General features: G+C 38.2%; 1 protein-coding gene across 3 annotated transcripts in view; it reads right to left on the reverse strand.

Moving 5' to 3' along the window:
- CACNA2D1 (calcium voltage-gated channel auxiliary subunit alpha2delta 1) overlaps positions 1–18162 on the reverse strand; it is a 367656-nt gene that overhangs the window by 311068 nt on the left and 38426 nt on the right. For all 3 annotated transcript variants that reach the window (XM_071424021.1, XM_071424020.1, XM_071424022.1), the window contains exon 2: positions 5503–5584. In XM_071424021.1, the coding sequence (XP_071280122.1) occupies positions 5503–5584 (82 nt within the window). The remainder of the gene's footprint in view (positions 1–5502; positions 5585–18162) is intronic.

The raw sequence follows: 18162 nt of genomic DNA on the forward strand, positions 1-18162 counted from the left end.
TGTTGGGGTTCCTTTTTAATACTTTTTACCTGCTTGGCCAATAAACCAAATGTTGTTAGTCATGATTCTTAGCAAATGTGAATTAGTGTAATCCACTGCAGCCAGTGGAGCTCTGCCAGTTTTCAACCAGCTGAGTATTTTGGCATCTTGAGTCCCGACTTCCTGCCTTGTTGAAGCAATCATTGCATTACTGTAATGGGGATATTACACTGCTATTACATCCAAGTTGGAGTTCTCCCAGATCTCACCTCAACTCATAGTCATGTCCAAAAATGCAGGATTTAAATATGTGCTTTAAATCTATTTTTGGAAGACTATTTTGAGACCATTCCCAGAGAGCATCCCAGAACCAGAGAATGTGCTGACTTGGAAGAGGCCCACAGGGATCATGGAGTGCAACTCCTGGTCCTTTGCAGGACACCCCAATGCCACCATCTCTCCTTTGGGCATCACAATAAACAGCTCTCACCTGCCTCTCCAGCTCCTTGTTTCTTCTACCCCAGTTATGCTACTCTGCAGGCTGTGGATAAGAGTAGCCTCAATGTAAAACTCCTAATTTTAAGGGCATCTAAACTTTCTTTTGCAGTTTTTCTTACTTACAGGCATTAATTATATTGCTGTCATCATTGCTAACAAGAGAAAAGGTATTATGATGAAACGTGCATCAACAGAAACATATTAATATTTTCAGAGGCAGAATCACTACTGAACTAATAAACTCCCAAATATTTTGTCTTTTTTAAACAGTATGTGGAATATTCATTAATATATTATTAATTAATATATTGCTATTAATATATTGCTATTGCTTGCTATTCAGGTATTTTCCAAAGTTTTGATTAGTGAGAGTTGCAATGACTACAATATATATGCAAAAACAGGAGAAAGAGTGGTTAGTCACTAGGACAAGATTGTGATTCCAAATCACTCTAAGAAAACTGTCAATGAAGAAAGAAAAGGGAATCCTCTTCTGAGAAGATTCTCCTCCTTAAATATGATTCCATGAAATTTAGTATGTGTTGAATTCAAACACCTTAAATACAAAAAATACTTTCCCTGGTTATCTATGTCCACCCTGCAGATTAAATTAGACTCTTACCAAGGTACTGATCTCAACAGGACAGCTATCCCCTTTTCACATACCTCATCTGACTTTATTGGCCATCTATTTTTTTTTATTATTATTCCTCTGTAAGTACACATTACACTCTGAGTTTTACATCCTTTCTGTTGCAGCATGTCCCAGTTGAGACAGCCACCATACACAGCACGGTGTATGAGTATCACCATCCAATTTCAGCAGGCTTGGAGCATCTGCCCATACATAGTAGCACCATATCACTTTGGAAGGCTGCAAGCATCTGCCCTTCTTTTTCTTTAGCCCAACCTTTTATCCCCCCCCCCCATGCTGATGCCCTGCCCCTGTGTGCCCTCTGCTCCCTTTGGTGGTTGGTAGCACACCTGGGCACTCCCTGGCTCATTGCTGTCAGTGCTGCTCACCTGCTGCTCACAGCTGTGCCCATTGGGGATGGGGATCAGGCCAGCCCCACTCCCAGCTACCACAAACTGTGCACCTACACCCTTCTGCTCAAAACTTCTCCCAGTCTGAAATCAAAATAATTGAGAATTAAGGTAGTACTCCTATCCCACTTCCTCATGGTCATGGAAAAAAAAAATTGTAGTTCTGCAGAAGAGGCCATTGTTCAGTGTATTTCCCTGCAGCACAAAGACCCCCAGACATCCAAGGCATATCCAAGCACAAACAGCACTGATGAACCCCCAGATACTTTCAGCAAATTATGGGAGCACCATTAGCACTGCAGCTAATTGAAAAAGCTCTGGTTTATGTTAATTCACTCTAGATGAGAACACATTAATTGTGATACTTTGAGAGCTATCTTGGTCACTTTAGAGATCTACACAGAAGACTTAATTGCACAAAGCAGACACAGCTCCTGACTTCAGCTGAATCACTGGGAATTCTTCCCCTGACTCTGGGAAAGATTGACCAGGCTGTGAAATGGTTATAATCTGTTACATGTTCTTGCTAAGAGCTTTGAGCTTTAATCTCACACTTGGCAAAATTAAAATTAATTTTCCCTAGAACAAGGGAAGACATTTCTCCTACCAATCTGATTATTACAGCTTTTGACAGAAAGTCTTATTTACTATTTTATAATAGGAGCAATCTGCTCCTTCTTTTTATATTATTCATTCTGCTTTTAGAGAGAAAAGAAAACCCAAACAAATTATTTATTTTTTCAAGTTTACATGAAGACTACAGATTTGGTCCAAATAATTCTGGAGCTGGAAGAAGAAATAAATCAGAAAAAAAGCTGAAAATTCAATCTGACTGTAAGCATTTTTAAAGCTTGAGCATCTGAAGGCAAATTCTGTGAATAAAAGTGACAAGCATGCAGGCATGCTGTTTTTCATGTCTTGTAGTCTCAATTTTTCCAAGATTGTGGTTCATTTCAGAAAGATCTAACTAAATGTTAATAGGCAGTGAGCAAGAAAAAAAAAAAGATGTCATTCAGAAATGGGCAAGTGACAATAGCCTGCAAACAAGAGAGTGGGAGAGTGCATGGGTTACACCTTGCAGGGCTTTGTGTTTTCCCTTGCAGCCAAGAGAGCTAATTAAAACCTCATGTCTAGAAAAAGGCATCATGCACGTAGGTCAAACACATGGCTTTGATATAGTGGGATATTTTACATGGAAACATCCCCCTTTCATGCTTTTAATCCTGGGATTACAGCACATATCGACCATCTTGTGAACATCATCTGAGATAACACTATTTCCTTGAAGTCTATTGTAAATTCTGGCTTTTAAAAAAAAGAAACTTACCTATAGTATTCACACACTCATGTTTTTGTTTTTATCCACATGAATGTCACTGTGGCAAAGCTGGTAGCACACTACAGATTATTAGGCTTGCCCAGTAGTTTTCATTATAAGACTGTTTAGCAGCTTGCAAATTTGCCAAATATTAACAACAAAAACTAACATTTTCCTCAGGGGAAAAAAAGAATGAAACATCAATCTCTTGGCTTTTCATTATCTATTTTACTATGTGGTCCTTACACAAGAAGGCATAGCAAAATGGTTGAGACATTAACTCATTGTTTTGGTCCAGTTAGAAACCCTGTGTAACTCATTTTCCTGTTACCTATTCACTGTAGATTAAGACCTCAATGCTGTGTTTTTAAAGATATATTTTAATCTTCAGTGTTAAAAAAAATTTAGCCTGAAAAGGACCTGCAGATCACTGCAGAGATGTAATCAGCTAAATTGCTGAGAATGCAGGTGTATTTTAACTCAGAAACATCACTCCCAGAGAATGTCCCACCTCCTCTGCAGCTCAAGGTCAGACTTGGCTGTGGTCTCTCAGGTCTACACAGTGGGAGAAGGAGGAGAGGAAAACTGAATGAAGGACAAAGGGCAAGAGACTGAGATATGGAAACAGGATATAATAGACTGAAAAAGGGAAGCAAAGAGTAAAGAGAAAGTGAGACTGGAAGGGAAGGTGAAATAGAAAAATCATACAGGAGAAAATTACAGGTCTGCGACTGAGAATGAGTGATGGAGGGAAATGTGAGAAAGGGGAAGAGAAATTCCTGTGGAAGAGAAGAGATGAGAATATTGTGACAGGCTGGCCACACACACCTGGACAGAATGTTTTGGAAATGCTAAGAAAAAAGAATGAGTTAAGAGAGAGGTGCTGATCTGGAAAAAGCTGAGGAGAAAGATCCTAAAATAGAGACAAGAAACTAGTGTAAAATAGAAAGGCAGACTGGTGAAGCAGCAAAGACAGGAGCTGAGACAGAAACATAGCATAGGTTGAGGAGAAATGAAAGACAGCCAAGCAACACAGCAGGAAAGGACTGGAAAGCTGAATGGTGAATCAGTAGGAAGATGCTGAATGGAAGGGAAAAAAAGAGACACAGCAAGTGCAGAACAGACCAGATCACCTAAATTAGATAAGCAAAAATGGACTTGTAGCAGGAAGTCCCCACCAGAACCTGGAGACTGATGATTTGCAATTCTTTTTGTTCTCTGTCAGCAGATACATGTGAAATCCTCCTGCAGAAACTCCAATGACAGTTCCATGCTTCCAAATCTTTCATTTCCTCAGGAAGCTCAAGTGCTAGGCATTTCTGTGTTGGAAACCAATGCTTGTACAAATCTGATGATTTGTGTTAGGATTTCAAAATTTTGTTTTCAGTTTTTTTATAGTTTTTAAAGATTAAAACATGCATCTAAAGCATCTGCCTTAAACTGTGTTGCAAAATGATGCAGTCAAATATTAGGAAAGGCCAGAACTAAAATAAATTCTGCAATCTTCATTTATGTTCATCGTGCATGCAGTGACAGAGCCCTTCCTTTTATAAGACAGTGGTGATCTCATCTGAGCTAATGGACATCTGAGCTAATCATCCAACCTCCTCTTAGAGCCAGTAAAGACAAAATGTCCTTCTGGGACAGGATACACACAAGACATGAATGTCTGAGCAAAAGGTCCTTAAGGTCAAAGGAATACATTAATACACAATGCTAAATCTGACAACTTCACACATTATTTTTTTCTCTGTGTTTCTCTTAACACTTCAAAAACCATTTGAAGCTATCTGCTCAAACCTCTGCTATCCATTTCATGGATCATTTGGAATAATTTTCTGAAAACCAAATATCAAGGCTTCACATCCAGTTCCCCAGCACCAGGGGCTTTTGCTGGCAAACAATAGCTCAGTTTCCTGATGCAGCAGCAAAATTCCCTTCATCTTAAATAAGACATCCATCAGTTCAAAGAAAGAGCCATAGCTCTTGTGCAGGGATAGGGAGAGGGAAATGTATGACCATATGGTTGTATACTGGATTGTGATGCATACGTACAAAATTGTATAGGCAGTGTAATTCTGACATGTTCTTAATTGTGCCTTCATTTTTCCTGCAAGGGCACATGTGTTGTCACCATCTATGAATAAAAGAATAACACCAAAAAAAATCTCAATGAGAGATTTGTAAATTCTTCTCTAAAACAAACAACAAACTTGGTGTTAAATTGAACAGCTGAATAAAAGTAGTTTTCATTCTCATCTGTGTTTCTGCTAACCAAAGCTGCCTCATTTCATGAAATATGTGTCAGAGAGATAGGTTCCCTTGTTAATAGAGAGCAGAATTCTCCACCACTGTGAATGGTTGCTTCCTGGATACCGTATTTGACAAACAGAACATAAAAGTGCTTGCTTCAGTGGAAGTGTTGCAACAATGGCAAGCCTTCTGTCTGATACTGCAAAGCTGATTAAATATCATCAATGAGGAAGCGCTGCAACACTGAGAGTGAATTGATGGATGTCTGTTCTTCATTTCTCTCCCAGTAAGCACTGCAGAGTTTAATCCCCCAAAACCATTTTTGTATGTTGGGATGAAATGATGGTAAAGCCTAGAAGGTGCAAGCCCTTCAGTTTCTAGCTACAGCAGCCTAGGACACCTCGTCTTACTTCAGCAAGCCGGTCCACCCCACTTGCAGTTCGTGCGAGCGTCACGAGATCTTCTTGCATCTTATCCACCCATGCTTTTATCCTGCAGAAAACAGAAAAGAAAACAGAGGCATCCAATCAGACAAGTGGAAATGGCATACAAGCATATGGCACAGAAACAATAAAAGGGATAAAGTTGAATACAAAACATAGAAGAGTTCTCTTTGAGGTTTTTCTTCTATTCAGCTTTGTCGACCAGAATCTGTTCATACAGCTGTCTGTGGTGGCCACCATGCTGTGCCACCTGTAAACCCAAGAGTGCCATCATATCTCTGGAGCCAAGCTACAGCAAAGATGCCCACAACAGAGCTGGCACACTCCCTGCCAGGACAACCTGCCTGCCCTGCAGCTCACTGCCACAAATGCCTCTCCTGAGCGCCCCAAGGTCCTTCTCCCAACAGACAGTGAAGAGAAGAACAGCAGCTGGAAGCAGGCTTACAAACCACACTGGATTTTCTGGCCTGTAGCCTCTCTTCAAGGAAGCAACAGCAGGGCAGGCAGCAGTGGCCACGAGCTCTTTTGGAAAGGCACGTTTGCTCCTGGCTGCTGTCACCAGGGAACAAGGGATTTGCTGCTGTGCCTGCTCTGCTCCCTGTGCCCAGTAAACCTGACTCTCTGGAAAAGCATTGGATCCAACACAGTTTCTGTGCCATGTCACATCCTCTAGCAGGAAAGGAGCCATGGTGAAAGTTTATTCCAGTAAGATCCATGTTCAGAAGATTGTCTTGCTTGCCAAGCCAGAAATTTTCACGTCCAACTCAACTCTCACATTATCCCTGCCATTGTGCCAGCTTTCTGCTCTGAAACCTAGAACAGATAAACATATTTATCTCAGCCATTTCCCAGCCTTAATCACCTACCCCAGGGATGACAACTTAGATTAATTCATTAATAAAGACAGAAAAAAGGAAGATTCCATTTTTGCTTCAAAATGGAAAATTTGGAAAAACTAAGAAAGAAGATGGAAGACTGATTTTACTCCTTTTTTCCATGGCTTCAATGAATGAATACATTTTCTGCTAACCCACAACCAATATCTTCAAAGAGTAACATCTCTATTATTGTCTCAAGTTAATTATTTTTTATTAAAGGACCCTTCCTCATGCTTCCTTCACACATGAAAAATCATATTTTCATTGACTTCAGCAATTAATTCCATTGCTGTACTGCTCCCAAACCTTCCCTTCTATATTTTGCTTTCCAAAAACTGAAATAAAATAAATTAATTTCCTGGTTCAAGTCTCCACAAAGCCCTATATTATACAAACATTTAGTTCTGTATAGAAATCAGTTTGTTTAAAACCATGGTGCATTATGTTTACCATGGCTTTGAGACCATCACCTGCATCTGTGTGAAGCATATTGACTCACAAGTACAAGCACAAACAAGAAAATGCTATCATTTTCCATTTTTAAATGGTTTCCGTTTTTCTGAGTGGAAGAATGAAGTAAATGAAAGGTGAAAAAGTGAAACCCATTACCCAAATGTGTTTTCAAAAGCATAAAATAAATAATTGAACACCCTGAGATTTTTTTATGATCCATTTCAGTTATAAAATTGTGGGTGTTATTTCTAACAGGAGTCAATAGAAAAAATCTGGGAGGATTGATTTTTAAATTGACTTTTTCCATTTCCTACTGCTTTATATTTTTACTAGATATATTCCTCTCTGTCTTTAAACAAAACTGGAATGGTGAAGACACATATTAGTTAACTAGTTAGTTACTTAGCTAGTTAGTTACTTAAATTTGAAATTTTGGAAGCAGCCGAACTTAAAATCACTAATTACTTACTATTACTTGTAAATGAAATATGAATCATATTTTCTCTTTAACATGAAAAAATATTTATTTTTCAATAAATACTTCTTATATATTGTGTAGAACTCCAGCCTCCACACAATTAGCCCACACCTTGCCTTTTGGAATTAATCACCATGACTAGTTTTTGTTTTATTTTGGGTTTGGTTTGATTTTGTTTTAATCAGTGTTTAAGCTAATTTTCTGCTTCAATGTCAATGGGAAAAGGCATGTCCAGAGCTGACTCACTCTCTCCTCAGCCAGGTGAGCTGAATCCATCTTCTAAATATCTTCTAGTGGAGCTCTGGTCAACTTTGATTCCTAGTCCAAGTTCTCCAGCTTGACTTTTAGTCAGGTAAGGAGAGAGTTTCAGTCTGTAAACTGGAATAGGAGGAAGTACACCTTCTTCCTACCTTAATGGCAATCTCCATCCCCAGCTGTATTTTTAATGTAAATTATAAGGTTTCTTCCAATATATTCTCTATATCTTTACCTTAAGATGATTTTCTTGCATATTGGAGTCAGTCTGTTAGACCTCCTGTAGTGAAAACTGTCCTTTCTTTTGCTTTCCTGTACATCAGGGTGCAAAACTGTCACAGAATTATGGAACCATAGAATAGTTTGGGTTGGAAGGGACCTTTAAAGGTCATCCAGTCCAATCCCCCTGCAATGAGCAAGGACATCTTCAACCAGCTCAAATTGTTCAGACGGCAAAAAGCAATAACATCACAAGTGTTGAGCTAGATTACTGTCAAAGGCAGGAATGATAAAATTACATTCTGTGACTTTGAGGAAGCTCAATATAATTCCTCTTGCTTTCCCACAAGAATTTGAATATGATTAGTAGTATTTATAAATTCTAATGTCAGGATTTCTGTATCTCCATTTCCTACCTTGCTCCCAGACAAAAGTGTAGGTTTGAGACATTTCATGTTCCACATAGGCTTTTTTCTCAAAAATGGACATACTCACATTCTATAACTTTCACAAGAAAATTGCATCGAGTATATAAAATAAAATGGTTGTTCCTTCTCTTTTCCAGTGAAGGATTTGTATTATCTCATTGTGGTTTTGGGGTTTGTTTAAGTGTGTCTTTAAAACAAAATAAATAAGGGCCTTTAGGCACTGAAATGCCTGTCTGGTGCTCCTTTTAACTGAAGCCTGCAGTGCAATATCTGTCTGACAGCTGCTCATGGTTAGAGTTTATTTAACAATTGGAAAGCTGTCACAGCAAATGGGAGTCCCCATGACTTAAAGAAGAAGCAGCAGCAATTTTTTTTTTCTGCAAAGGGCACCAAGGGAAAGCCTGTACAAAAGGCTGGTTTGTTCCTACCATTATTAGTTTGGCACAAACATTGCAATGGATGTATCACCTATTGTAAGGTGATTATGTTCTGCAGGACAATTGACTGTAGCCTCCTTCTTCCACACACAAGCTGTCCCTGCATGAAGCAGTGACAAAAGGAGTGTGCACACACCTTCCAACAGCACCTTCCCAGTGATCTGAGTGATGGAGGGAGCTGTCTGATCAAAGATAGACAGACACAGGTCATTTACTGGGGCATTAGAAGGTACAGCCTTGCTCCTGTCACCTGGGCTGGGATCAGATTGATGATAAAGTAACCAAAATACTAAAGAGCCACCAACCACATTACATTATAAGCCAACTTAGTGAAACAGCTACTTTGACAGCACAGGAAGATTTTGTTTTCTTCCTTTTCTTTTTGTATTGTTCTCATTTTTTTAAAGCGATTATATTTGCTAAAGTCAAAGGATTTTCACAGGTACACCCCTAGCCACACTACAGGTAGAACTGAATATAGCAGGTGGTAGACTAAAAAATCTTTATTTTAATTTCATTAAAACCTATTTTCATATTAAACCTGTACTTGCAGAACAGAGCACTGGTCAATTTCAAGGGTAAAAAAACCAAAATATCTTGATGCAGAGTAACCTGGCTATAACTATAACCTTTTTTTTCCCCTACTGAAACTGATGCAGTATTTTTCTGCTGACTTCAAGGAACATAGATTCATGTAATGATATGCCAGATCTTTCTAGACCACTCACACTAATTTAAGGTCCATTAGCTGACTTCTGCTTGGATAATACATTATAATCTAAAGAGGCAAGGTTAAACCTTAACTGTGACAATTGAAGTCATGTGGTATGTTAGAGATCCACATCCAGTTCTCTACAGTTAAGATTACATTCAGCTCAAGTTCCTTTATATATAAAAATAGCAACAGCTGAAGTAATGAAAGCTGTCAGTAGTGAGAGGAAGAAGTGTTTTCAAAATAGATCAATATTTCTCTGATTATCAGAAAGGAAAAGAAATACATAACACACTGCTCCTGATTCAATTGAAAAGTGATGTTCGGAAAATGAAGATAAATGAGATTAGTTTCAGAAACTGGGAGACAAAGCCTTGCTATATTTTTTCAGCCTAACCCCAGTTTATTTTCTTGCTCAGAAAAAGCCTTCACTGTCAGATTTAGATGTTTTTTAGAAGATTTTCTGTTAGTGAAGGAGGGGGGAAAGGCTATGAAATTATCATAGCAGCAGGCTTCACAGCCATTCTTTGTCACTCTTAGGCAACACCAAAGGGCAAATAGAAATTCTTATAGTAATTTATAGAAGGCATGTGAATGGAAGTTACAACAGAATTACTAACATTCTACCAGAAATTACCCATGTTCTGCATTTACACCTTTCACTGCACAACTAGTGATTTTAAATAGCACTGTATTTTTTTTCATGACCTAAACTGACAGCACTCATCTTTCAGGTATGGGGACAAACTGATAGATTTATAGACAACCAGACTTTTGAAGGAGAAATAAAGGCAAGTTTTGTGAAATACTGAAGAAATTTTCATCATGTACCAAAATTCCACTGACTCTAAAACAGAATGAAAGGGGCCAGATATGAAGAAACTGATGCAAAGATCACTAAAATCCCATTGTTATCACATCAATCTCTCTAATGTCCAAGGTCTCCATAGCCAGAAAATGAAAAGAAGAGGGATATATAATTTATATGTGACATTAAAACACAAGAAGACAAAACAGTCCATCACAAGGTTTTGTGAATTTTCTAGATCTTACTACAGTGTTTGTAATAGTCCAGTTAGATTGCACAGTCCCCTAATCACAGAGGGGATTCAGCTCACCTCATCCTATGACTTCCATGGTTTTGAACACCTCAGTGTGATGTACAGTCCTCCAATACTTCTTTTTTTGTTGTTTGAAAGTTTGCTAATGTGCTATTTGAAGGTATTTGTAACTATAAAGCAAAAGTACTATACATAGTAAATTATAGTTTGAAATGAAGTTGAGGATTCAGAAATTTAAGTGAAAAGAGGTGTGTTCTGCAAGTGTTGAAGATCCTCCTTTTATTCCAATGCAATAGTGTTACAGGAATACATATATATAGATATATATATATATAGTGCTAACTATCACACAATTTTGTATAAATGTTTGGAAGAATGTTTGTAAAAGCAAAGCAAAGAGCAAAGCAAAGATTCATCTATTACATTTTGGCTGTACTGAGTGAGGAAAATATAGAAGCTATGTGATCTCTGTGCATAAAAATGGATGCACAAAATCTCCTGCATCTTATGCTCCACAAGAAGATATATTTCCCTAGTTGGCAAGAAGAAATATTAGTACTTTGTTTCTTTGCCCTCTTTGACTGTCTTATCTTCCCAAGTGTGACAAGCTGTTGGCCATGCAAGGAGCTCCCAGAGATAAGATAGCCTCAATAATCAAGGCCAGATGGCCCCTTTCATTCTTTCCTGATTTCAAAGTGTAAAACCCTTGCTTGGAATAGTTGTTTTACATTTCTCAAATGGAAACATTTGGGAAGCAAGACATAATTTCTCTATCGTATCTGTTATTCTGTAGACAGAAAATGTCAATGTAGACAGAAATCTCTTCAGGAAACATTTGTTTCTTAGTAGCAGAGATGCTAATGTTCAGATTTGGGGGTTTTAAGCTTTTAATTTATGTGGTTAGGCCATCCAGTCACACGAAGGTATAACATTTTTCCATTTTTTTTCCCCCAAACACTCCTTCTCTAAATGAACAGAGTTTATCTCCATCATGGTCTTCAGAGAACCTCAGACCATCTCATGGTCTTCAGAGAACTAGTTCTCAGGAGCATTCCCAAATGACTGCTCTACCAACTGCTCCTTCAAGGACTCCCCCTGTACCACAGGTAGTTAGGAACAAGGAATCCAGCGATGCAGCATTGGCACAGACAGAAGGAGAAGGAATGGCCCTTTGACTGGGCCAGCAGCTCAGGATCTTTTAAGTTCCACCACTGACTTCCATGAGAAAGTCAGCAACAAGTCAATTGTTCGTGACACACAAAGGGCAGATCCTTTTCTGTGCACTTATTTTTGAGAAAATACTGCTTTGAGGAGAATACTGAGTCCCAGTGCCAGGTTTCAAGATGGAAATGGTCAGCTGTGAATGGCACCACAAGCTGCTTAGCCTTTGCTCCATTGCCCACAGAAGCAGAAACCTTTCTCCATTCTCAGCCAGGACCTCTAGGCCAAACTAACTCCTTCACCCCAAGATCTCTTTTGGATCACAGCCTGAATGGCTGGTTTGCTCTCACTTTCCAGCAAAACGTTGCCTAAATACCTCCATCAGAACGCATCACAGATGGATCTGGGAAGAGCCCCCTCTGACCCAGAGGCTGGACCCGCTGACTGCTGCTGATTCTCACTGAAATAACCTCTCCTCATAGTTCAACTCTTCGTCTGCAACTTCACTTTACATTTTAACAAGTGTGTAGCAGATTCTTCAAAGCACCCAGATGTTAAGCAGAAGTGATGAAGTAATTCCTTCAATATGGTGTCCACTTTGAAGAGCATGGTCCTGTTATTTTACAACCTTGTTCAGCATGAGCCAAGTGCCTAAGAGGTGTTTAACTACACATGTTCATAATTATAGTTTCTGCTTCACAAATATTTCCCCTTACTCTGCCAAAAGTGTTCTTTAGCGGTCTAAAGCTTCCCAGAAATAACATGAAAAATATCCTCTCATGGAAATTACAGTTGCACAAAATATCATTTAATAATTTAAGATCAATCTTCAATGAAAGCCTGACAGAGTCATCTGCAAAATTGCTATAAGCTGTGAAAAGGACTCCTTAAAAATTATTATGTTTTAATTATCAGAGATTATACTGCTGAAACAGTTCAACAGAGAAGACATAATAAATTTTCAGCTCAAATGACTGCCAGTAGGGCTCAGATATGTTTCATTAAAGGCTTTTACAATAAGATACACATGGAGTACCATTTATTGCTTACATTGAAAAAGCAGTCAAACTAAATCTAGTTACCATTTTTGTGACTGAGAAATATAAATCCAGAATGAAGACTCCCTAATTTGTTTCTAATCTGTACCAGATTAAAAGCAGTCATTTAATTTTAAATTGAAACGGTCTAACATCTGGCCATGGATATAGATCTCACAGAGGAGCAGGCATTGCTGGAGAAACCTGGATGTACTTACACCCACCAGAGATCCCCTAAAAGAGCAGGTAATATGCCTCTCATCATCTCTTTGCTTCAGCTCTGATAACTGGTATTTAAAGAGTATCCAATGCAACTGGACACTCTTTAATGCAATCTGGTCTCAGTAAAATCTCTCCAGTAAAAACACAGATATTTCACTAAAATTATACATGCAATGTGGTAAGGAGGAGACTAAAATTGAATCTCACATACATCACTGCAGTTATTCCAGTACTTTAACAATGGAATCTGGATTAGAAGCAAGTCCTTATGCAAATTTAGATGTAAACGCTGCTATTTTTGATGGTTCTGTATTATGTGGCAAATCTGTTAATAGCATAATGCCTTTGGAGAATAAAAAAGCATGTCTTAAAAAATGACTGAAAAATAAATCTCAGTTGTAATGGAATTTTACAAAGTGCTTAACAGCACAATTTTGCTAAGACATTTCAGGCAAACAATTATTTTATCAGTAGTGTTTAACATATCACACTCATACTTTAATCATAATTTATATTGAAATTACTTCTTCCCCACACTAATAAGCATTACATTTTAACACTAGTTAAAAAAAAAGGATATTAAAATATGATACATTTGATACCAGTAAAGAAAATATTAAAGGAAAAAAAACTGAGATTCATACAAACCAGGAACATACTCTTAATCACGTATGTGCACTGATTCAGCTGCATGAGTATTTCATCTAAGCCACCCAATTTATGCCCTAACCACTTCAGAATCTTGTTTTCACTCATATTTAATGCAGAAGCTGCACATATGTACTGGACTTGTCTGTTCTTCATACTGAATAAATTGTACAGGCCACCACAATAAGACACATAGATTTATCTCCTTAAAGCCTGCAGTTAGTTTGATCTGCTGTTTTGGTTTAAGTTATACTTGCAGAAATGTCAAGACAAGCTTTGAGGGAAATGACCCTGTGTTCACCTCCTTATGTCATCACCTACACTTCTGAGAACTGAACAGCAAAGCTTCCCCTGAGTTTAGCAACACATGGATGCAGTCTTCAATCAGTGTTTCTCACTGACTTTCAGGGAATTGAGGTAAAAATCAGCACCCTTATTAAAAAAATAAGTTTGTTTGGTTTTCAATTTTTTTTTTTTTGGGGGGGAGGTTTAGTAGGAAAAAATAGTATTAAAGTACTTTGCCTCTCTTAGAATACATTAGGCAAGTGCAACTAAGGCAATGACAGCATCATCAGGGAGCTGAGTTACTCATTCCTCTATTTTTATCTGATTGTCTGATGTAGGCTTTGGCTGTAGCAGCAAAAGTCCAACACCCAGGACTGACACTGACACCAAAACCCTGAAGTACCCAACCTGTGCTTTGCTGCAGCAAGGTACAGGAGCAGGTGAGTAATTTGCCCTGTGCAAGTCACACTAATCACAGAATTGAAGCACACAGCAGAACTGGGAGGCTGCACTCAGATCCTGGACACCAAGTCTATTTTTTCTGAGTTTGCCACTTGCCTAAATGTAAAAGCTAAAAGTAAAAAATTGAGAAATTTTTAAAAACAAGCAGGTGTTTATGTTCTCTGAAAGATAGGCCATGATTGTATATGGAGAATCTTCCTTATAAATTTGTATGAAATTGTTAAAACTATCTAAAAGATACATTATTTATAAACATTCTTTAATATTAAATTCATACTGAGAATATTCTATGATCATTTAAGCACTAAAAAAAAAAAGAAATAAAGATTGGTAAAAAAAGTGTAGGGGTTTTTTACATAACTATGAGCTGTTTGCTACCAAGTTTCAAGTTTTATAACCTCCTTTCAAATGCATTTTTCTGTGGTGTTGATCCCCCTTGTTTAATAATGTCAAGGCTTCATAAATAAAACATCTATTCCATCAGATATCAGAATGTCACCTTCTGATAAACCTATGTAGTCTAAGAAAAAAACCCCACCTGACTCCAAATATACTCCATCAACATACAGCTACTCTTCTTCTAATTTATTATATTATTTTTAATTAAATACTTCAAGTTTTTTTGTTGTACAGTGCACTCCAAAGCATATAACTTGAATGTTGTGCATCCAAATTAATCAGCTGCAAAAACATTTCCAAATATTTCCTCTGCAAATATATTTCTTTCAAAGCCTGACTGCCAATGTGCAAAATTGTCACCAGCCTAATGTGCCACTGCTGTGGCATGTGTAGTAATAGCATTTAGAGTAATGAAGTGACTTTTTTTTTTTTGGAAAGACCCGAATTGACTCCATATTCTGAAAGAGATGCACAATCTGCTGCCATTTAAAACAAAAAGTAAAATACCACGCCAGAAGATGCAAAGCAGAGATTATTGCACAGGCAAAAGAATGACACAGAATATTAAGTTCCTACAGAAATTAACATCAAAATTAGCATAACCACGCTGTCTTTAAATTCTTCCCATTTCACAAAGTCACGCTGAATTACACGGAGTTTTTGCTAAAGGCGCAGCTGGCACGTCGTTGTTCCTGGGATGCAGATGCATATTAATGGCTGTGTGAAAAGGATAATAGTATTTGAGAAATAAGCAATGCCTTCTTTTCCTCCTGGTTCAAGAGATTGTCAGTGTGTTTCCCCCCTACACACACTGCAGTTTTCTGTCTTGAAAACATAAGGTCAGGACTCCTGATCACAGGATCAGGACAATGCCTGCACAGGCTGGTACAGAAGAACCTTAGATGAATTAAACCCATGGCTGTTTCTACAGGGTGTTAGAGAGAGCAGCTGTGTATCAGAAGTGTTAGCATACTGTAAACTACCAGAAAATTTCAATGCAATTACCCTGTAAAGAACCAGCAGAAACCAAAGCCATATTGCAATCTTGCACTTTAGAAAATTAACCTTTAGAAATGGCTGGTGTCAGGTGTTGCAGGCCAGTTTAGTCATAAACAACTGTGCAGGTCTTATATTTCTGTTGTAATCCTCCATTTGTAATTTATACCACTTTTCTTAAATCTAAAGAAACTGGAGATTGAAGGACAGTGTTTAATGTCATTGTTTGAGGGATACGAAAGCCTTGGCTTCATTATTTTTCTTTCAAAGAACTCTTACAGACATCTCAAGGATTACTTACATAAACCCTAGAAAAATAAGAGTTCACGTTCATGATGTTTGGGTTTCACTTTTGAAAGGCTGTTTGAAGAGACTGCAAGTGTTTGATTCAGCAAGCTCAGGCACAGAAATGGTTTCCAACTGTGCACACGAGGCTAAAGGGCTGTAAGGGTCACTTCACAGTAAAGCTGAACAAGAATGACACTAAATGTAATTCAGCTCTAAAACAATTCCTTCTCAAAGCGGCTTCGCTCTCCTTTCTCAGGCAGGGGTAAATGCTTGAAGGTCAGGAGGCCACAGTGCTTGTCAGTGCATTCAATGCACATTAAAAAGGCTATTAAGGAAAGGTCTCTGACGTTTACTTGGGAGACAACCCTCCCCTCTTCCAGTTGTCCCCTTCCCCATTTTCGACACATTCTCTAATTAAACATCAATACACTGCAATATAATTGATGTAGTAGTCATTACTGGGAATTGCCCATTCTCCTATCAAATCAGAGTGTACAGAAAAGGCCGTGTTTGAAATGGGTGAACTTAATTGCCCAATGGTCCCCAAGAGGGTTGTACAAACAGATCAAGACATCACACACACACAACTGATCTCAGCTGTGACACAAGCTTTTTGTCACTCCCTCATCCATCTTTGCTTACTAGGGATAATGGTGGCTGGATTCGACACTGGACAATTTAATAAATAAGAACATTGGATGTGTTTCAAATGAAGCATCCCAGAATGCAGGATTTAGTGACATTTTGATTAAAGGTTCATACATAACAAAGGCTTTTCATGAGGCAGCTGCTTAAAAGACAATCTATTTGAGCAAAACCAGAGCAGAGTAGCTGGTATCCCTTGGCAATTTACTGTGAAACATTTGTTTGCTGCACAACGATCTGGTTCACAATCACTGAGCTTGCATGGTTGGTTGATTAAATCAGTATCTCTAGCAGTCATTACACAGAGCAAAGGAAAAAAAGTCACCTGCTAAAGTAAGGCCCTTTTGTGATACACAAAACAGACATGCCAGGAAGGTGCTTTCCTTTTTCTATTCCAGCACCTTGTTCCCTGTTTCCAATTCCCAGTAAAAAGCACTGGAATTTTAAATTTCAGAGTCATAGACAATATTTGATTAAGAAAAATGTTAATCCAGAACAGTGGTGTTAGCTGTGCTAAGGAAATGCACTACCAACAATTTAGTAATCAATTACAGATTCACTGATACTGATCCAGGAAAGTATTGAATTCATTTTAAAAAGGGAGGAAAGGGAGGAAAGGAGGGAAGGAAAGGAGGGAAGGAAAGGAGGGAAGGAAAGGAGGGAAGGAAAGAAAAGGATTTACCAGTAGAAACAACAGTAATTTGAGTGTGCTCATGCAGAGAACACAAGCCTCCACCACAGGCTGCCTCTCCCATGCTGCAATCTGCACTGTGACAAGTAAAGAGATGCCTTGGTTCCAACCTGGGTTATCAGAAGTAGGTACAGAACATTTAAAAGACAGAGATAGGAAGTATTCAGGCAACAGAAAAGAAGACAATAAGAAATAGCTTAACAAGCAGGAAAAATTTCAACTCTGGGGGTCATGTTGCATTTATTTAGGCCTGGGTGGGTGTTGGTAGGTAGAAGGGAATAATAGATGGCAGAGACAGAAAGTGGGAATGAAGGAAATGAAGGGACAGCTCTTATAGCACAAAAGCAAAAACTAGAAGATTGAATTGCCTAATTTAGATACACCTCTGTGAATGAGTGCATTTCAATTTTTTTTTTTAATTTTATTTCTAAAATGCTACCCTAGGCAGTTTCCAAATTGCTTAGTGCAAAAGCTGTCGATAGCATTAGAGGAAGATGAAGCAATGTTTTAAGTTAGGTGCAGTTTTTGCATTTCTCTTGTCAGGACTGTAATAAAATTTTGCTGTGACAACATACAAGATTCCAAGGATACACTGAATGCCTCAAGAGCTCTGAATATGTAACATTCTCCAGATGGGAGGAAAGGCAAAAACTTTTGTACAACTGTGTTCACCATGAAGATAGCTCTGAAACAGCAGAGCCATCCACATCTTTGCCAGAGACTGATTCACAGTGACACAATCTGTACCTTCTACATAAGCATAATTCTCATAATTTTCTTTATACTTCTCTCTGCTTCTGACATGTTAGGCTAGCATTTTTTATATCAAAGTTCTTTCTTACCTCTTCCACTAAATGCATGTTTAAATAAAA

Source organism: Agelaius tricolor, unplaced genomic scaffold (assembly GCF_023055355.1).
Source record: "Agelaius tricolor isolate 1412-34295 unplaced genomic scaffold, bAgeTri1.0.p SCAF_3, whole genome shotgun sequence".
Lineage (NCBI taxonomy): Eukaryota > Metazoa > Chordata > Aves > Passeriformes > Icteridae > Agelaius > Agelaius tricolor.